General features: G+C 33.4%; 1 protein-coding gene across 1 annotated transcript; it reads right to left on the bottom strand.

Moving 5' to 3' along the window:
* Positions 1 to 10912: 10912 nt before the first annotated feature.
* Positions 10913 to 13615, bottom strand: LOC111990930 (uncharacterized). The gene is made up of 2 exons (XM_065781311.1): positions 11267 to 13615; positions 10913 to 11110 (listed from the first exon to the last, which is right to left on the bottom strand). The coding sequence occupies exons 1-2, from the start codon at positions 13613 to 13615 to the stop codon at positions 10913 to 10915; spliced, it is 2547 nt and encodes an 848-aa protein (XP_065637383.1).
* Between the last annotated feature and the right edge of the window lie 8940 nt (positions 13616 to 22555).

The raw sequence follows: 22555 nt of genomic DNA, 5'->3' as shown, positions 1-22555 counted from the left end.
CTTTTCAAACAAAGTTTTATGTGTCCTTTTATCATTCTAACTTTGCCAAATTTTATTTTCACTTTCCGCCTTCTTTTCGCTCTTTTTCTACATTTCTTCTAGCAAATAAGGAATCAACAAAGCACATTAAAACACACTTTCATTCTCTTCTCATTCAAATGCCACTTTATCATGTGTTAGATTTAACTTAAAAATTAGTGATTTGAATATTTGTGCATTTCCCAAAAATAAGAAGAGGGAAATTGATTGGTTTTTAAGATAAATGAGGAATTATGAACTATTTCAAACATTGAGGGGAAAGAACTTTCTCCCTTGTCATTTAATTTAATCTTTTCTTTTGTTCTTCTCACTTTTGAGAATAGCTCAATTCTTTACGCTTCTCTAATTTCCTTTAAAAAATAGCCATAGTTATAAATTTTCAGGTCTTTATCAACCTATTGTCAATTCTTTGCAATAATTTTTTTTTTTATTTATCTTAAAAATATTATTAGCACCGCCTATACACATGAACATTTTTGCCACCAAAAAAAAAAAAAAAAAAAAAATCTCTGAGCCAACTTTTAACATGTCAAATCTAGGTCGTCCGCTTAGCAGTTAGATTGAGCAAACGCTGAAATATATTCATAGCTCAGGGACTAGCAACCTATAACAGCTAAAATTATCCTCCAATGCTGAGGCAGAAGAAGAAGATTCTACTACTCAGCCCTTGCGCCCATGTTTTGTATGCAAGCACCAGAGCTCACGTACGGGCCTGTACGCATCATCACACATTAACATGTGCCCACATATATGCATGCCAACCATCAGCACCACACACTTGATGCCATGTGTCACACTACTCAAATCTACATGATCTTTGTGAAATCAAGAACATGATTAAAAACTATCAAGCTAAACCTAATTATAAATAATAATAATTAAGATAAGAATACCTCCATAATCAAACATAGCTCGCCACCGCACACCCTTGCAGTGGCGGAGCTAGGAATTTATATTGGGGGGGGGGCATGTATACCTTTTTTTTTTTTTTTTTGTGTATGAAATGTAAAGAAATTCTATCTTAAAAAAAAAAAAAAAAAAAAAAAGTCTCAAATATGAGAGTTCCACTCTCAATAACTTCAACTCGTAAATAATATTACAAGAAAAAAACAAACCTCTAATGAAAACAATCTCCAAAGTACAAACAAACTTCCAAGCATTACTTAATAGCTAGTGAACAAGTCTTTGCCAATCCACAAATTTCTAGTTACGTCAAATCTTCTTTCAGAGCTTCAGCGCTCAATCTGAACAATATTAGAATGAGGTGAGCTCAATAAGTATATCTATCTATAATATATGTTAGAGATATGTTAGACATATTAGCTCAATGTAATATGTCCAAGCCCAGTCATACTTGTACTAGTAGTCTAGAGTTTAGTTGCCTATATATACTCATGTTAGGGTTCATTGTAACACAGGTTATTATATTATACTCTTATACAATAAAGATGTAGCCCTTAAGGAATTCCTCTGTGAATGTAAGCTGTCAAGGCCACGTAACTCTCGTGTTCTCGGTGTTTCTATTCTATGCTTCCTTTTCCGCATCCACTCTGACATATATAACATAGTATAATGCATCACGTTACTAATAATATATTTAACAATATACACTGGAATAGAATCAAGCAAGTCCGACCCTAGACATTTTGGGGCCTTAGGTGAACTATTAAAAAGGGCATTTTTATATTTATGTATTACAAAAATTAATATTTTTATATCATAATATATTTATTTAAAATTTGTTTTTCTTGCCTTTTAAAATGCAAAATATCTAATTAACTTTTTGTATTTAAGTTTTTCTAACATCTCTTTTTTGAGATGCAAAAGGGATAATTTTTCTTTTTGTTTTTTCATTTTTTTTCTCTAGATTGAAGTCTTTTGTTGTAGTAATACACAACTAAAAGGTCCAAAACGCAGCATTTGGAATAAAATTAAAACACATCCCATAAAAAATTAAAATAAAACCCAAGTTTAAAAAATATATACAGTAAAAGTAAAACCAAAATGCCAGCCCACAAGTCTTATTGACAGCAATGTCAACCACAATCCATATTTAAAATACTACATTAAAGAAAAAAGCAATGAACCCAAAACACAAGAGTCAAGACTAGCGGTAGCAGAGAGAGTGTGTCAAAGAAAGAGATATCAGATCTTAGATCGTAGAAGAGAGAGGAAAATAAACTCATATTTGGGAGGAGAAGACCATACCTCAGCCGATTCTACTAGTGTGTTAGTGTGAAAATAGATCAGACAGAGAAGAAGTGGAGGTGCGATGCCAAGCCACCAAAGGAAGGGATTCAAATTAGATCAGTAGTGATTAGTGGAGAGGAAGAATGAGTTTATGCAAATGGCTAAGGCAGAGCAAAGAGAGCAAGACAGAGAGAGAAATGGTATGGGTAAAATTTTTTGGGATTTGGGATTGTTTTGTGTGTAATTTTTTTAGACATAGCTTATAGTTAATGTTGGTTTGTCTAGAGGTTAAATGACACTATTTTTGGGACAACTAATTTTGTTTAGACTAGAGGATTTTCTTCTTGTTCTTGGGTCAAAAGGATGGAGCAAATTTTATTTACTTCTTCATTTTTTTTTTTTTTTTCCAAGATTCATTAGGGTCCAAAAATAATTTGTTGATATGTTGGGGCAAAGTTTAATTTTTCAGGCTATATATACGCTACCCATTTTTTTTCCAAAATTTTGGAGCCTTCTTCCACTAGGGGCCTTCGGCCATTGCCTAATTGGTCTAGTAGAAGGGCCGGCCCTGGGATCAAGTTAACTATTGGAAGTCTTTTTTATAAAGGAGATTATGTATAAAGGAGATCATAATAGAGCTTACAACATATCAAACTATAAATTTATCAATGGAATAGTAACATGCTTAATAAATGATGGATATTTACTGAGAAAATTGATTTAGAATACATATTTATTGAATGATAGAACAAAATTTTGTTGGCAGAAACTATCATAATGGATAGAGACACAATAGACTCGACCATTGGTTGGGGCAGTAGACTCTTATGGGCATAAATATATCATAAACAGACTCCCTATGTTTTATTGTACCCTTTCATTTTTTAGAGGGTATGGTATCCACTTAAATTTAAACCATTAATTCAATTTGTATTTTGATCTTGAACATTCATTTATTTTAAGTGGATACTGGTAACTGGTAAAATAGGTAACGTACATAAACAAAAAATGACAAAGTTTAGCTACAAACTCACTCAATATCTTTTTATTGGAGATGAATTTTGACAAATCCACCATTGGATTGCATCTTCTTCTTATATTCTCCATGTTTGCAAAATTTCAAGAAAATTAAAAATCAATAGCTATGTCATCAATAAATTTTTAAATTGCAAGTTTTTGTAATTTAAAATTATGTATAAAATATAAGATTATAGATTATAAATGATAACCGATTGACACAAAAATTGACATGTGCATTAAGAACATAAAGAACATATAATTCAACGATTAAATTTCAAAATATACAGTAATATTTATTTTATTAAGTAAGTTTGTAGCCTAAGGCTACAACCAATTTTGTAATTAAACTTTGTCCAACAAAAAATTCAAAAACAAAAAAACAAATCAGACTCTTCTCCTACGCTTCTCTCTTCTCTCTGCTCTTCTTCTATGCCTCTGTCTCTTCTCTTGCTTATTTCATCTCACTTCTTCTCTTCCAAACCAACCACAAGAAACCCAGTGGCTACTAAACAAAACCCTATGGATGACCCACGAAAGAAGAAACAGAGTTATTCAATTCCCTCACCAGCCAAACCAACCACAAGGTCCACAAGAACCTAGACGGCTAACCCACCAAAGAAGCTGGGTTCTTCAATTTCAGCCGTTTTGACTATCAACGCATGAGATATATGTAAGTTGTCTTAATTTACTAGTCCAAGTTGTGCTTATCGATTGATTTAGGGTTTTTTTTTTTTTTTTTTTTTTAAGAAAGAAGACCAAACTTATATTAAATGGGAAGGCCAGTCAAGTCGGCCTGAAGTACAGGAAGAATATCTGGTGGTACATCCTCCATCCAGACTTGCATTTGCAGTTGAGAAACTGCCCTTTTTGCTAAAGAATGAGCTACAGTATTACAATGCCTACGCATATGAGAGTAATTTATTTTTGAAAAACAAGAGGCGAGATACTGAATGTCCTTCATTATGTGTCCAAAGCTTGACACAGAGTGAGTATTGTTTTCTAGTGCTGAGATGAGTGTCTACGAGTCTTCTTCCAAGGTTATCTGCTGAAATCTGGTCTCTAGTGCTAGCTGCAAAGCCCTCCTTGCTGCCATTGCTTCCACTTTGATAGCTGTAAAAGGAAGTATGGTTTTTTTTTTTTTTCGAGAGAGAGCATGACTTGTCCCTTTGAATTCTGGATAACCACTCCCAAACCGGCGCTATTTTCTGCTGTAAATAAAGCGCCATCAAAGTTCACTTTATAAGTGTTGCTAATTAGAGCTTGCCAACTGGTTGGTGGTCGGCCCACTGGAATGATGGTTGAGGAATTGTAGATTTTAAATTCGGTCAGCCTTTCTTGTGCCTGTGTTAGCAACTCGTTGAGTGTGGTTGCAGGTTTTCTGAGGCGAAGATTATTTCTTCGTTGCCAGATTGCCCACGCCACCATGGAGAAGAGTGTTGGGTCCCTGTTATCTGCAAAAACACAACCAATTAGATCAATAAAAGAGGTCGCCTGCTTCAGGCAACTGTGATTCCAGAGCTCCACTTTTGACCATAGATCGAGTAATTTCGGGTAGTGGTATAGTGCATGGACCATATCCTCCTTCTGGTCTTTCCATTGTTCACAGAGGTCTTCATCAATGACTTTCCTCTTCATCAGGTTCGTCTTTGTAGGTAAAGAATTTTTTGCTACTCGCCAAATAAAATTTTTTACCTTACTCGGAACCTGTAAACTCCATATTGCCTTCCAGAGAGGTTTCAAGTACTCTGGATTAGAATGGCCAGGTTGAGCAGATTGATACTCTTGTTGCAAGAAAGTGTATCCCGATTTGACCCTGTACTCCCCATTTGGGATGAAAGGCCAAGTGAGTGTATCTGCCTAGTCTGTGTGGCTTAAGGGGATTTTTTTTATCATGTCTGCTTCAAAACTTAACAGGTTTTCATCTAACACATCTTCCTTCCATGATCTGTGATTAGCATCCATGAAAAAACTAACTTTAGCTTTTGCCAATGCTTCTGTACAAGGTGAAATAATTTTTGGGGAGTGTTTTGCAGGCAGCCACCGTGTACCCCAAATTGGAACTGAACGTCCATCACCAATCCTCCAAACTGTACCCTTTTGTATCACTTCCTTGCCCTTGATTATGCTCTTCCATGCATATGAGGCTGAACTTGGGCTCTTTGCTTCCATGATTGTACAGTTTGGAAAATACCCGGCCGTGAAAACTCTAAAAAACAGTGATTTTTTATCATGTAAGAGTCTCCAAGTTTGTTTTGCGAGTAAGGCATCGTTGAACCTTGAAAGATCTTTGAAACCCATCTCCCTTTGTGTCTTCGGTTTGCAAAGCTCCTCCCACTTTGTCCAATAGATCTTTTTGCCCTCTCCTCTTTGTCCCCAAAAGAATTTTTTAACCAAAGCCTTAATATCATGGCACAAACCAAGTGGTAGCTTGAAGCATGACATCGCATATGTGGGCAAAGCTTGGGCCACTGCCTTGATTAAAATCTCCCTTCCTGCTTGGGATAATAGTTTCCCTTCCCATCCCTTCAACTTTTTTCGCACCCTCTATTTTATATTGTCAAAACTCTTTTTTTTTTCTTCAACCAATGAAAGATGGTAGGCCTAAGTATTTTTCATATTATTGCACCACCGGTACTCCATAAGCATTTTTTATTGTGTTTTGCATGGCCGGAGCAGTTGATTTACTGAAGAATAGAGTGGTTTTGTCACTATTTATTTGCTGCCCAGATGCTCCTTCATACTTGGTTAAGACTTCCAATAACTTCTGGCACTCACTTTCTTTTGCCCTGTAGAAAATAAGGCTATCGTCTGCAAAAAGAAGGTGATTTAGTCTAGGACCATTCCTGCAAATAGAAACCCCCCTTATATCGCCCATTATTTCAGCTTTTTTTAACAAACCATGAAATCCCTCCGTACATAATAAAAGTAAATAAGGGGAGAGGGGGTCACCTTGTCGAAGCCTTTAGTTGGAGTAATGTGCCCTTGGGGTTCCCCATTTATCAAAATTGAGTATGTGGTAGTAGAAATGCACATCATCATCAATTTAATCCATGCCTTTGCAAAACCCATCTTCCGCATCAGTTTCTCCATGTATAGCCACTCCACCCTATCATAAGCCTTGCTCATATCCAACTTCAATGTCATGTACCCTGTGTTACCTGATGAGTGGTTCCTTATGTAATGTAGAGTCTCAAAAGCCACCATGATATTGTCAGAAATTAACCGATCTGCCATGAAAGCACTTTGATGATCGAAAATAAGCTGTGGCATAATTTTTTTCAACCTGTTTGCCAACACCTTGGAAAAGACTCTAAAAAGAACATTATTGAGGCAAATAGGCTGATACTGTGAGACATATTCAGGATTTTTTACTTTAGAAATTAAAGTAATAAAAGAGTGACAGAGTGCATTAGGTAGAGTACCTGAATTTAAATACCACAAAATTGCTTCTGTAACTTTTGTAGGTATTTGCTCCAAAATCTCCTCAAAATCCCCGGGTTCACTAGAGGTAAAGAGTTTTTGATAAAACTGTACTACAATATCATTCACATGACTTGGGTTAGTGTACCATTGACCAATTTCATCATATAACCCTTTGATGTAATTTCTTCTTCTTCTTTGTGTTGCTTTACTATGGAAGAAACGGGTGTTTTTGTCACCATCACGAAGCCATTGCACCTTGGATCTTTGTGCCCACATTTTTGCTTCATGGTCAAGAAGTGTGAGTATTTGTTTTTCCAGGTATTTCATTCTTTTGTTGCTGCCCCCATTCATCGCAACCAACTCAGCTTTCGCCAACAATTTTCTTGTTTTTTCTAATTCTTTCCGCACATTTATGAAATTATTTTTACTCCATTTGGTCAGCTCCTTCCCACACTCATCCACCTTTCGTATCACCTTGAAAGCCTAATTTTCCCCACTGTCCCGCTGCCACACAGCTTGTACTATGTCTGTGCAACCTTGTTTAGTTAGCCACATCTGTTCAAATCGAAACGCCCTCTGTTGTGAACAATCCATCCCATCCGGTACAATCAAAATAGGCTTATGATCAGATGCATCAGCCGCCAAATTATAAATTTTGGTGTCTGGAAATAAAGATAGCCAATCCGAAGTTGCCACAGCTCTATTAAGGCACTCCCACACTGTATAACCCACGAAATGTTCATGCCATGTGAATTCTGATCCCACAAAACCCAAATCAATAAAGCCGCATTCATCAAGCACCTCTCTAAATGTTTGCATCTGCCCATGTGGCCGAGTTCTACCACCCCTTTTCTCTGATTGTTTTGTTATCTCATTAAAATCTCCAACAAATCCAAGGTGCAGATCCCCTTGATTTCAAATTCTTCAAACGAGCCCATGCCTCATGTCTACTATATGTGTCAGGTTCTCCATAAAATCCTGTAAATCTTCATTCGTCATCCTTATTCTTATTCACTGTTGTATCAATGTGATTTTTTGAGAAAGTTTCGATGTTTAAGTCGAAATCCTCTTTCCAAAAAATTACCAGTCCACTCGAAGTTGCCACAGCTCTATTAAGGCGCTCCCACACTGTATAACCCGCGAAATGTTTATGCCATGTGAATTCTGATCCCACAAAACCCAAATCAATAAAGCCGCATTCATCAAGCACCTCTCTAAATGCTTGCATCTGCCCATGTGGCCGAGTTCTACCACCCATTTTCTCTGATTGTTTTGTTATCTCATTAAAATCTCCTGCACAAATCCAAGGTGCAGATCCCCTTGATTTCAAATTCTTCAAACGAGCCCATGCCTCATGTCTACTATATATGTCAGGTTCTCCATAAAATCCTGTAAATCTCCGTTCGTCATCCTTATTCTTATTCACTGTTGTATCAATGTGATTTTTTGAGAAAGTTTCGATGTTTAAGTCAAAATCCTCTTTCCAAAAAATTACCAGTCCACCCAACTTATTTCTTCTTGGAGTCACAAATTTATGTTTGAACTTCATTTTATCTTGAACTAAAACTAGCCTTGCTTCATCCGTCCATGTTTCGGCTATAAACACAACGGAGGGATCTTTTGCCCGTACCATATCTACGAGTTGATTTTCTGTTCATTGGTTTCCAAGCCCCTGACAGTTCCCACATAAGAGACTCATTGGTTCTGGCGGGGCTGGGATCCAGCCTCCGCCAATATATTTGTTACTACTTCATCCACCCAAGAAGTACGGCTTGGAGGGAGATCTTTCATATCACCCCCCCCCCCCCCCCCAAAAAAAAAAAAAAACATCTCTAGCTAGTAAGTTTAAAAATTATTTAAATTTGAGTCAATTTTATATAATATCTAAAAATTAAAGCATAACATTTATTATTGCTACACTTTTATTACACCATATTAGCGTAGCATTTCGGTCTATTTAGTCCACTTTAATCTAGTTCGGTCCATTTTGGTCTGATCCACTTCAGCCCATTGGAGATGCTTTGGAAGGAAAGACTTGGGTAGAAAAATGAGCTATCTCCATTGTATTAAAAACCGGACCAGAACTGAGAATCGGGCACTAGTCCGGTATGGTAAAATTCCTCAAAACCAGTAAAAATCGGTCAAAAAACTGAGTTGAACTGGGAATCAGGCACAAACCAATTCTTTGACAGTACCAATTTTTAAAACCATGGTTATTTCATTAATAATTATGTCACATTCTTAGCTTAATATTGATAGGTTTTTCATAAAATTTAATGTTTCTTATGTTATTAAAATTTTTTTATTAATATAAATGATGAATTTTTTTATATGTACTTCATCTTTATATGTATTTCAAAACATAATGTTTGAAGTATTAATAATTCTTTTAAGGGTGTTATGTCAATAGCTAACTTTTCATGTTTCGCTTGTCACTTCAATATTATTTTCAGTCCTCTTATCAATTTATACTAATTTTTATTAAGTGGACCCTATAATAAATCATCCTTAACAAGCACCTTACGGTGCCCGTTACTACTTTCCTTCTTTCAAAGAGGAAAAAGGATTAATGATTCAAATCAGAAATGTTCAGTGGACTAAATTGGCATTTATATATAAAATACATGAACTAAACTATCACACAAAACATAACGTCTAAAGTATTCTTGATTCTTTCAAAAAGGAAAAAGGATTAATGATTCAAAAATTAGAAATGTTCAGTGGACTAAATTAGCGTTTAAGTGCTTGTGGGATGTGGGGAGCAAGGGCCAGAGTTCAAGTCTCCAGGAGGAAACTTCACACACATATACACTTAGATTAGGCTATAATAGAATTCTATCTTGTATCAAAAAAATAAATAAATAATTTTTTCAGGAAAAAAAAAAGATTAAGGATTCAAATTAGAAATGTTTAGTGGACTAAGGGATTAACATATAATAATAATAATAATAATAATAATAATAATAATAATAATAGGTAAAACTAAGAGAAAATACAATTAGAATTCAATTAGAGTCTAATTTTGCACCACGTGTCCCATCTAATCTAAGTTTTTAAATTTTTGTGCCAAGTGAGTTAATTCAATATAAAAATTTGATTTCAATTAGAGTTTAATTTTATGACATGTGTCCCATCTAATTTAAGCTTATTAATTTTTGTACCAAACGAGTTAATTTAGTGTAAAAAAATGAGGAGTCCAATATAAGTAAACCATAAAAAACTTAATTTTTGAATGATTTTATATTTATGAGTCATTTTTTTTAGAACTAAAAACAATTCAAGTTTATAAGTCATCTATATATATATATACACATAGATAAGTAAAGCTGAGAGAAAATCCAATTAGCTTTTAAATTGGAATTCAATTAGAATCTAATTTTGCGCCACATGTCCCGTCTAATAAAAAATTTTAAAATTTTGAACCAAGTTATTTCAGTGTAAAAATTTGATTTCAATTAGAGTTTAATTTTACGGCATGTTTTCATCTTATCGAAATTTTTTAATCTATGTGTCAAATGAGTTAATTTAGAGTAGAAAACGAGGAGTCTAATATAAATAAATCATAAAAAACTAAATCATATATCTAACACTATATATAAAACTAAAGGAAGAGAGATTTTGAATGATTTTATATTTATGAGCCTTTTTTTATAACTAAAAACAATTCATTTGGCACATATATATATATATATATATATTAATAGGTAAAGTTTAGAGTAAATCCAATTAAATTCTACAATTGAAGTCCAATTTTGCGCTATGTGTCTTAAATTATTTATTTTTAGAGAGTTTTATTTCTTAATTTTGGAATCAAATGTAGGAACATATCATAAATATCCATTCAAATGAGTTATTGTGTACAAAAACCAAAGAATCTAGAATAAATAAATCGTAAAAAAAAATAAAAAATAAAAAAGTCTTAAAAAAATTGAAAATTTACATTTTATACCTAATAATATTCTTACAATATTTTTTTAAAGAGTTAATTACAAAATATAAAAATGACTATCAATAGTATTTAAATTTTATATATAGGAATTATATTATGCATCTTATTGTATATCTTTAAGTGTATTCAGGCATGAAGTTGATTACAAGCTAGTAATATGTAATGAAAGAGGCATAAGCTTAAATACAAGAACGATAACCAAAAGAGATCATACAGCTAACTTACAAAACATACAACATGCTCAATATATGTAAAAGGCCACAGATGGGTAATGTAGGATTCCTCTGGCAATTATGCATCACTAATCATAGGCACCTTTTCATACCCTTCCATCTCTCTAAACCTCCGAGGAAAGATGAACCGACCACCAAACTTCTGTTGCAAGTAAATGATTAATGCAAAAACCAAACCACCAAGAGGGATAGCAACATCCCAAGCAGTGGAATAAAAATCTGCACCAGGATTTGCATATATGTATGACCCATCATACTGCTAACAATAATTGTGAGCCCTGTAAAGATCATATGCATGAGGTAGCAATCTTACTAAAGTGTTTCCCATGTAGAATCCACAAGAGAGAGCTCTCTCTCTGGAGTTCCAAAACAGGTTCAGCAGTATTTGAGGCAAAAGAAAACCATCCAAGACCAATCCAGCATAAGATTTCAAGTCACACCAAAGAGAACGCGGATTGGTACTTCTTAAGGAATAAGTATCCTTCACAACATCATTTTCATTATTTCCCCAGTTGGCTATCACAGCCGCTAAAGCCCCAGCTGCACATAATGGTAAAACAACAAAGAGAACCTTCTTCTCAGCAATCCACAAAGCCTTCTGATTACCATCACCCCTTCTTGCGGACCATGTTCTATGCAAAAGACGGAATTGAAATAAGAAAGCTACCATTCCAACCACCCTTACAATTACCTCATTTGCTTCAATCCATCCACCACTGTCAAAGAATATGCTTCTCCCACGAGAATTTCTCAGGAACAAGGCTTCAAAGTTGAGCACAAGAGGTATCAAGTGACCCAGAGTGAGAATTGATAGCATGACAAGTGAGGTGAAGGGAAGCACATGCGGGTGCCTTTTGACATGAAAGAGTTGAAGTCCCACAAACACACATGAAAGTGTTGCGGAGATAAGTACCATGATGATTTCTGCATTCATCCTCCAAATGGAGGCTTCATCCCTGTAATAAGTATTTGCAGACAAGTCTAATACTTCAAAGTAAAGACTATCAGATTTTTCCCTTGTGCTTTTAATGCTTCCCTTGACACGACCTGAATTTCTTTTATTTGTTGGAGGGAACTCAAAATTGACAAGAATCTCGCAATCCAGAGAATCATTTGAGCCAAGAGTTCTGCACCCTACCATACACAAGATTCCTGTTTCAGCATCATACAACCCTTCAGCTAAGATCTCAAAGTTCTCACACAATGTGGAAGATGTGTTGAATGGAGAGATCGTTGAGTACGCTGTGAGGCCTATATGGTAGCTGATATTGACTGGACCACTGCTGTTGAAATTCGCTGGCTCTTCAGACTCGACATAGCTTGAGTACTGATAGAGCTGATTATCAATAGAGATTGGGGCAGAATAACCCCAACCTATATTTCCTTTGGAATTTTTCACTGACATGTCGAATCTCATTTCATAAGAAAACGCATTTGGGTACACTTTCCCTTTGGTTTTAGCAGGATTTGAGCATGACTTCCTCGCTATGTCAATCTTGGAATACTCATACTTCGCACTAGACACACCGGCATCCCCTCGCATATAATTCCTATCACTTTGAAACATGATCTTATCGAAGTAACCAGATTCATTCCCAGCCTTAACACTCCAAATTTGTCCCACCATGCTACTAGCACCTCTGATTGACCAGACTTCAGGGAACCTCAAGGTCAACATGGTTGAACAATTACCAAGATGAGCATCAGAAAAAGATTGTGTCATGCCCAAAAACCGACAAGAAACAATACAGAGCTGATTCTTGCTCTCATCCCATGATCCTTCCCCAACGAGAGTCATGTTGGGACTGAAATGCCGGTAATAATCAATATAGCTCCCGTTAGCAAACTCCACCAACACTCGCATCCTTTCTTTATCCTCAGAACATTCAATTTCACTCAAAGACATAAGATTTGGCACATATCCGATACTCTTATCCAAAGGATTGCTGCAGTTTTTTGCAGAAACGCAACCCCCTGAATATTTCAAATTGAATTGATTGACTGCCCTTGCAACTATTGAACAGAAACTGCGTGTTTGCAGAGAACTAAGTGACAAGCCTTTTGGAAGATGATCACTTCCACCAGAGCAACGATCTTTGGAATCATCGGAAACATATGAGTACTTGTAATTCATTTGAGGAAACAACAACATGGAAATTGGAACAAAGTAGGAATCTTCATTATCAGAACTCAGACTCTCTAAAGTCCCAGTAATCAGACTAGTAATATTAGTTGACTTTGTGAGATTAGAGAGCTTCAGAACAGCAAAAAGCTTGAGCAAATAATCGTCTTTGGAGTAAGTAAAACCTGTTCCAACCGCACAAAGGTTCCCCTTTGATTCTGACCAGTAACCTTGTAGTCTAAAAGTTACTGAATTTCTTCGACGCCTATCTTGGTAGTAGATATTTGAGACTTGAAATGTCAAACTCAGTTCAACCTTGAACAAGCCTGGGATATCAGTTTCATGAACAGCTTTGGTGCGAAGTGAAATGGAGTTTGAGAAAGTGGGAGAGTAAGAATACGAGTTTTGGGTGTGGAGTTCATCACCACCAGTGTAGTAACCATTATGGGTTCGAGGAAGTGGCAATTTTGGGAGTGGAAATTCTTTGGAGTTGGAGCCTGCGACAGTTGAAGAACAGTGCTCATAGTAAGTATCTTGAGAGGCAGAGGAAGTGACAGAGATGAAAAGGAAAGTGGTGAAAAGAAAGAAAAGGATGAGAAACCATGGCAGTGAGTGCCATCTTGGTGAAGAGTTGGTCATTGCGGAGGGGTTCATGGCCTTAGTAATCGCTTCTTTCTTGTAGAAAAAAGAAAGATGAACAAGAACAACACTGCTGTGTGAAGACTTGACTACACACTCATTTATAATAATGCACACTCATTTCCAACAAGATTTGCTTGTAGATTGTCTCCCTTCTTTAATTGTCTTTATCACGTTTAGTGATATGTCAAGAATGTATTAACCCTTTGGGTAAATTAACCAATTAATTAGTTTAGTAAATTAATTAAGTCAATTATCATGCAATACGCGTGATAGCACAAACAAATCACCAAATAAGTAAATGCAGCAGAAAATAAATTTGACACGGCAGATTTGTTTACAAATGGGGAAAACCACCGAAGCAAAATCCCACTAGATGAATTTAAGGTCACTACTTCCGAGAATCTACTATAATCAAAACAAGCGATTACAAGTAAATGAATCCCAATATCTTATACCAACCTACAATTGAACCCTTACTCCAATACACAATTGGACTTGTGTATTAACCCTTTGGGTAAAGGGTTTAGTGATATGCCAAGAATGTATTAACTCTTTGGGTAAATTAACCAATTAATTAGCTTAGTAAATTAATTAAGTCAATTATCATGCAATACGTGTGGTAGTACAAACAAATCACCAAATAACTAAATGCAGCGGAAAATAAATTTGACACGGCAGATTTGTTTACAAATGGGGAAAACTACCGAAGCAAAATCCCACTAGATGAATTTAAGGTCACTACTCCCGAGAATCTACTATAATCAAAACAAGCGATTACAAGTAAAGGAATCCCAATACCTTATACCAACCTACAATTGAACCCTTACTCCAATACACAATTGGACTTGTAATGTAGTGACAATCTCTCCTTTCAATGCACGGCTCTAAGTGAGTGACTAACCAATCAATACACGGATCCCTGTATGTGACTAACACACCAACTTAAGAAGGATGTTAGCTACAAAGTTCTTCAGTTCATCTACACAATGAAAATCAAGAAGCTCATTGGTCATAAAACCCTATGGCATACAAACGCAGCAACTTCTTCAAGAGAAAGATGAACTAAGGCATATTGTCTCCGGTCACAATATGCATGAATAAAACATTTTCATCAAGTGAAACAGCCCTTAAAATTATCTTTATATATGTCTAGAGTTGTGAGAAAAGAAAACCTAAACACATAACTTGGATATACGTGAAAAAAAGATATGGAAATCTAAATTTCGTAATTCTCGATAGATACAGCTGTCAAGCTATCTGTCAAGTTTCGAGTAATTAAATCTCGATAGATCTATCTGTCGAGCTTTAATGAACAACACTTCTTCACTTGATTCTTAGACAGATTTGCATTGCTTCATACTTGGACTTAAACTCTTGTTCCTTGAAGTATTAAACACATCCTAGATCTACCTAATTATAAGTAAAGTGCGTTTTGTCAAAGGATTAGCCAATTCTAAATGACATATGTTCATAACATGTTCCACATATATCCTAACATGTAGCCTAGGGAGCTTTATGTTCTTGTTATATTCCAATTGTTTATAGTACAATACCTGAATACTGTACGTAAATCTTGCTCTACAACCATTTGTTTTTCTTGGCTAATTATTGGTTCACCCTCACGTATCTCTCAATCAAAAAAAAAAAAAATTAAAAAATTAAAAAGAAAGTCCTCTCTCATACTAGTTTGATTGGTTTTCAACAATTGATTAAATGTTGATGGGATGATTTGCCATGCGTTTGGTCTCCTAGTGTTTCCTTGATCATTCATTTGTAATGGATTTTGATCGAAAATACTCTCAATTAAGTTTTTTTTTTTTTTGTTAACTCTCAATTAAGTTATATTACTCTGTTCTCCCCAAAAAAAAAAAAAAAGTTATATTCCTTTATTACATTACTCTATTTTTAGGATAAGGTTTGACTACAAACTTGCAAATCACTCAAAAAATTAGTATTGTTACATATTTTGGAAATCTAACTATTAAGTTATATGTTTTTTATATTCTTAATACACATATAAAATTTTATGTTAATCAGATATTGTTTATTATTTGATGTATAAACTAATTTTTTATGCATAATTTAAGAGCACAAAAACTTAAAATTTAAACATTTAATTAATGACATAATTATTGATCATTAGTCTTTTAAAAAATTTTCCTGCATAAAGGACATAAAAAGAAAATGTAATCCAATAGCAAATTTGTTAAAATTTACATCCAATAAAAAAATATTGAGTGAAGTTGTATTCTTAAACTACAACGATTCCTATTATGCTTATTCTTCTTCTTTTTTAATTTTATTGTGTTTCAAATTCAAAGTCCCAAAGACAAAGCCCCTTTTAATTATAGTAACTAATGCAAGAAAGAATAATAACTCAAATTAGAAGATGTTTTCCTAATATTTAAATGGATAAACGAATGCATACCCTTAGAGAAATTGTATTATCAATTTTTTTTTTTTTAGTAGATATGAATCAATTAATTAATTTTTAAACAGCATGACTTTTCTTTTCCTCTGCGTTATTTTTGGTGGATAATTTTGTCCACACTTAGACATGGCAAAACAGACGGGTCGGGTCGGGTTCGGGTCGGGTCAATCGTGTTGCGGGTCAAACGGGTCACTGGTCAAAACGGGTCATTTTTAAACGGGTCAAACGGGTTGCGGGTCAAACGGGTCGCGGGTCAAACGGGTCGCGGGACGAGTCGAGTTGACCCGTATTTTTCAAACAAGTTTTTTTTTTTTTTTTTTTTTGGAAATAGATGCAATTTGTCAATTGTTTCTAAGTTCCTTAACTGTGATTAGATTTTCATTGTTGATACTATTACCACTTACCAATTACCACTAAACACTTGATACCTAAATTTGGTGCAACTCTTATTCCAGCTTTCTAGAAGCTAATCTTGGTATAATTTTTGATATGTTTAAAGTAGGAAGAGAAAATGAAGGTGGCAAGTAAAGAATGACAAACTATAATGGAGTACATAACATATTAAGTGAAGAAGAATAAGTAAATATCTAATAAGAATTACACCTCAATTTCAATCTACTCAACGTTGGTAGACGTGGAAAAACGGGCGGGTTGGGTCGGGTTCGAGTCGGGTCAATCGGGTCGCGGGTCAAAACAGGTCACAGGTCAAAACGGGTCATTTTTAAACGGGTCAAACGGGTTGCGGGTCAAACGGGTCGTGGGTCAAACGGGTCGGGTCAAACGGGTCTGACCCGTTTTGCCATGTCTATCCACACTCCCTCATTCTTTTATGGACCCACCAGCTGTGAGTGTGAGTGTGAGGAAATTATACACCCATAACTTAACAGATAACTTAACAGGGTGTGTTTTGCCCTTTCCATGGGTTAGGTTTGAAAAGTCTCCCTATATGTCATCAAAATTCAACAGTCATTGCTAAGACCAAGTCCAGCCTGCCCGTCGTAACATTCAAACTTTTGTAGACTTTTTGAGTAAACGCTGACGAAGACTGGGAAAGTTCCTTCCCCTCCGCATTCAAGACCAAAGAATATGTCACGGACTACACACACTTAGACTTAGGTATAGTACTTAGATATTATTTTTTAAGTTCTTTTCTTAAGATTTTGTCATGTAAATTTTTTCTCATGGGATAAAAGTATATTTTTTTAGTTAAATAACCACATGACTGAATCTCAAGAATGAAATTTAAGGAACAGCATCTAAAATACTGTACCTAAATTTTGTTCGAACAAAAATATGCATTATTATTATTAATAATAATATGGCTTTGCCCATGACCTTATTAGGGCCCAAATGGGACTTCTCCCCTGCGGGACTGTGAGTAAGAGTATTTCCATTGGCCATTTTTGCATTAAAAACACATTCCATTGGTTAAAAAACTACCGTAGATAACAATACATTTTACTAGAGTAACATCTATTTTTAGATGTTATTGTAGCATCATGTACATCAATTTTTATTTTTTATTTTTTAATCTTTCTTTTGTAGACCCATGTTACTATAGTAGCATGTGAATAAAAAATATATTATTTTAATGTATAAGAATGTAAAATAAAGAATAAAATATATAGTCTGTTGTAAAAGTAATTGCAAAAAATAATAAAGTGAGTTTTGGTAATGTGAATTTTTTTTTCTTTTGTAGAAGCATATAAGAATGCTCTGAGCATTTACTTAAAAAAAAAAAAAAAAAGTGCACAACAATTGCTTATCACTTGCGTACTAGAATAATAGAGTGATAAATTAAGATAAGGGGATGTTTGGTTCAAATAATGTCATGTCACATTCTTGGAATCTTAGATTCATGAAATTTAGTTACAAGAATATAACATTACAATATTTGGTTCATTAGTTACATTCTCATTATATTTTACAAATGCAGCACTTCTTTTTTACATTGAATTTTCAAAAATATCCTTTCAAACATCTCAACAAAATTTTAATTTTTAAAAATATTAAATAAAATTTTTATTTTACTTTCCTTCACTTTCACACCAAACAAACAACTCAAATCTACAAAATAACTTAACATACTCCTCACTTTCCTATACTTTCTCACCAATCAGAAAGTTAGATTCACAAGATAGACAAAATTTTCTCACTCAAGCCACCATATCAACCCGATTGAAGAGAGAGAACTCAAAATGAGTTGGAGAGAGAGAGAACAAGGGGTTGGGATTGAGAGACACCATCGCAATAGCGATCACTAGCTGTGTAGGGCAGAGATTGGTGATGACCACATAAGGAATTTCGGTCATGAAGTTTAATTCTAGAGAGAAAGAGAGGAAATTATGGCTAATTCATCTACAACCCTAGAATCTTCCACACCAAAAACAAAAGCCCAATCCCTAACCAAACCAACCTATTCCACAACTGCAATTGTCAAGCTTGATCAAGCTGCTATGGTGGCTTTGGCAAATCGTTACAACTCGGTCTTGGAGCACTAGTATATATTAATAGGTAAAGCTAAGAGAAAATTTAACTAGATTTCAAACTAGAATTCAATTAGAGTCCAATTTTGCGCCATATGTCCCATCTAATCGAAGTTTTTAAATTTTTGTGCCAAGTTAGTTAATTCAGTGTAAAAATTAGAATTCAATTAGAGCTTAATTTTGTGACATGTGTCCTATCTAATCTAAGTTTTTAAATTTTTATACCAAATGAGTTAATTTAATGTAAAAAATGAAGAGTCCAATATAATGAACCATAAAAACATTATTTTTGAATGATTTTATATTTATGAGCATTTTTTTTTTTTGTAGAACTAAAAACAATTCAAGTTTATAACTCATATATATATATATATATGAATAAGTAAAGCTAAAGAAAATTCAATTAGATTTTAAATTGGAATTAAATTAGAGTCAAATTTTGCCCCACGTGTTCCATCAAATCAAAATTTTAAAATTTTTGAACCAAGTTAGTTAGTTCAGCGTAAAAATTAAATTTCAATTAGAGTTTAATTGTACGACATGTGTTCCATTTAATCGAAGTTTTTTAATTTTTGTGCAAAATGAATTAATTTAGAGTGGAAAATGAGGAGTGCAATATAAATACATCATAAAAAAAATATTCATATATCTAACACTATATATAAAATTAGAGGAAGAGAGAGTTTGAATGATTTTATATTTATGAGCCTTTTTTTTATAACTAAAAACGATTCAATTAGCACAAAATATATATATATATATATATATATATTAATAGGTAAACCTTAAAGAAAATCCAATTAGATTTTATACTTCAAGTCCAATTTTGGGCCATGTGTCCTAAATTATTTATTTTTAAAGAGAGTTTTATTTCTTAATTTTTGAATCAAATGTGGGACCATATCATAAATATCCATTCAAGTGAATTATTGTGTACAAAAACCAAAGAGTCTAGAATTAATGAGCATTAAAATATTTTTAAAAATGACAATTTACATTTTCTACCTAATAACATTCTTACAAGACTTTTAAAAGAGTTAAAATATATATATAAGAATGACTATCAATAATATTTAAATTATATATGTAATATTACAATACTATGCATCTTAATATGTATCTTTTAAGTATATTCATACATATGCATGAGGTTAGGCAAAATTTGTTGAATAGCATCTTTTTAGAAAAATATTGGATGAGTAGCATGCGGATGAAACTATTTAGTTAGTTAGACTATTTTTGGAACTCGAGTTTGTTAAACTCAAGTTCCAACCCAAAATCGAGTTTCCCAAACTCGATTTCATCTTGGGTAGGTCGTCTAACATGGAATTAAAAAAAAAAAAAAAAGTGGAACTCGAGTCTAGGAAACTTGATGGAACTCAAGTTTGCTAAACTTGGGTATTTACTAGACTGGAACTCGAGTTTAGAAAACTTGAGTTCCGCGTGTTTTCTTTTTTTTTTAAGGAAATTGAGTTTCGTAAACTTGATTTTGGGTTGGAACAAACTCAAGCTCCAAAAACAGCCCAACTTACTAAATAGTTTCATCCGCATGCTATTTGGCTAATATTTTTCTAAAAAGATGATGTTCAGCAAATTTTGCCCATGGGGTTACAAGCTAGTTAATAGAGTGACCACAATTCATGCTAGTTAATAGATTAAATTTTCCATGCCTTTGACAAGTGACAATTGTTCCACAGACCTCAATTCACACTAGCTAATAGAGTGACCCACTAGATTTTAATTTTGTCTTTTTAAGGAGAGACGAGACCTTAATTTTCCATGTCATTGGCCAAAGACTTTTTGAAACATTTTACTAGCTTAAAGTCTTTTCTAAGATAATGAGAGCTGATAAGGTAAAGAAAATTAAAGCCCCAACCCATAAAGTACGCTAACACTAGGGATTAGAATTGTGTTATGGCTGATAATCGTGGTTATATTTTCCCGCCGGGTTGAACCAGTTAGAAATGAATTCATTACAAAAAACCATTGGAAGAAGAATGAGATTAGTGTTAGTTTCCTCCCTTAAAGAAAGTATTGTGTCTGGCTCACCATAGATATCTTATTAAAACACTAAATTGAAACTTACTATGATAATTAACACAATTTCTCCTAGTTCAATCTAGCATGAATCTTTGCAAATAGTTATATAGTCTAAAAGTGATGCTAGTTATAACAAAGGAGGGAGGCTTTGAATCATGGAGATACCACTGATACCAGGAGGTGTCAACTAATTGTGCTACAAAATTCTTGGCACAGGTTTTGAAGTATATTCCCCTTTAATACAAGTTTTCAAGTTTGAATGAGTTTAGAGAATCAATGATTTCCTTTTTTTTTTTTTTTTTTTTTTTTTTTTTTTTTTTTGAAACACATAGAATCAATGACCTGAAAAGAGTAATTGTATATCATCAAAAAATTATATAGCTCAAATGTCACGCTAGTCGATAGTGGTACCATGTGGCCATTACTTTCCAAGTCTAAATTTATTTTACGAACACCAACCAAAGACTCATTGCAACATTATTAGGATTAAAGTCTTCTCTAATAGTACCACACATTTTGAAGTTTGTTTGTGATTTATAATTTGATAGTTATAATGGAATAGGGAAGATTGAAATCCGTAATGTCTCCATTGATAGTTATATCTAACTAGTATGTAACCTGTGCTTACACAAAGGAATGATGAATTGTAATGGTGTTATTGATGTTAGCTTGGGTTAAAAAAACATATAGAATATTAGTTCGATTAGAAGATTTGGAGGTACTAAAATAGTTTTTTCTTGCGATTTTCATGATATTGGCTACGCCAAGTTTCTCATTACACTACTATTATATATATAATTTTGAAAATCACTATTGAATACTACATATACAATATCAATTCACAATCACTGGTCATAAAATTCTACTAAATTCAACACAAAAATAAAAGAATAAATTGGATCCAATAGTATCTCCTAAATTAAATAGGAATATGTGCATGGGATCGTTCAGCTCAATTATAATTTGTTACATTCAGGATCTGAGCATACAAAATATCTAAATAGAAACAGTATAAAAAATATGCTCATTAATTCAAAGAAAAAATGACAGCAAAAATATAAATAATTTAACTTGTATGGAAAACTAACAAAAGCAAAATTCAATTTTGAATCTAATTAAATTTTCTCTAAGTATTGGTTATATATATATATATATATATTACCTAGTTAGTAATGGACTATATATAGTCATGGTATATATATGTTATTAGGTTTTTTATGGTTATTAGGTTTTTTATGGTATATATATAAATTTTCTACATTGAATTAACTCATTTGGCACAAAAATTAAAAAACTTACATTAGATGAGACATGTGGCGCAAAATTAAACTCTAATTGAATTTCAATTTTTAGACTGAATTAATTAACATGGCACAAAAATTTAAAAACTTAGATTAGATGGGACACATAACACAAAATTATACTCCAATTGAATTCCAGTTTGAAAACTAATTGGATTTATATATATATATATATATCTAAAACAACCTAACACCAAAAAAATTTAATTTATGTTTCATTAAATTTCCTTGGACAAAAATTAATAAATATTCTACTATAGAAGGTTTCTAATTGACATTTTATTTATTAATACTTATTAAATGAAGGCTAAATTAAAAATTACACCTCTAACTTTGACTTAATTTTTAATTTGGTTCTTTAAGTTTTACTCTTTATCATTTCAATCCTTTAACTTTCATTTGTTTTCATTGTATTCCTTCCATCTAATCCACATTGGACGATATTGAACTAATAGCAAGATTGGACAATATTGACGGAATGACTAAACTAAAAACATATTTAAGTTAAGGATTGAAAAAAAAAAATTAAATGACTAATTTGAAAATAAGCTAAAGTTGGAGGATGTAATTTGGAGTTTAAACTTGTTTATATAAAAATAAAATTTCTTGATCATTACTTGGGATGTGAATCGGTAGAAAACTAGATATGTAATTACAATCCATTTTTATTTTTATTTTA

The sequence above is a fragment of the Quercus suber genome, unplaced genomic scaffold, assembly GCF_002906115.3.
Source record: "Quercus suber isolate HL8 unplaced genomic scaffold, Cork oak 2.0 scaffold_263, whole genome shotgun sequence".
NCBI lineage: Eukaryota > Viridiplantae > Streptophyta > Magnoliopsida > Fagales > Fagaceae > Quercus > Quercus suber.
This window is presented reverse-complemented; position numbering and strand designations above follow the sequence as displayed.

Coding starts and splice junctions, on each gene's coding strand:
- LOC111990930 (XM_065781311.1), bottom strand. CDS start 13,615: ATGACCAACTCTTCACCAAGATGGCACTCACTGCCATGGTTTCTCATC. Junction 11,111..11,266: donor TGAAATCTTATGCTGGATTG/GTCTTGGATGGT, acceptor TATTGTTAGCAG/TATGATGGGTCATACATATA.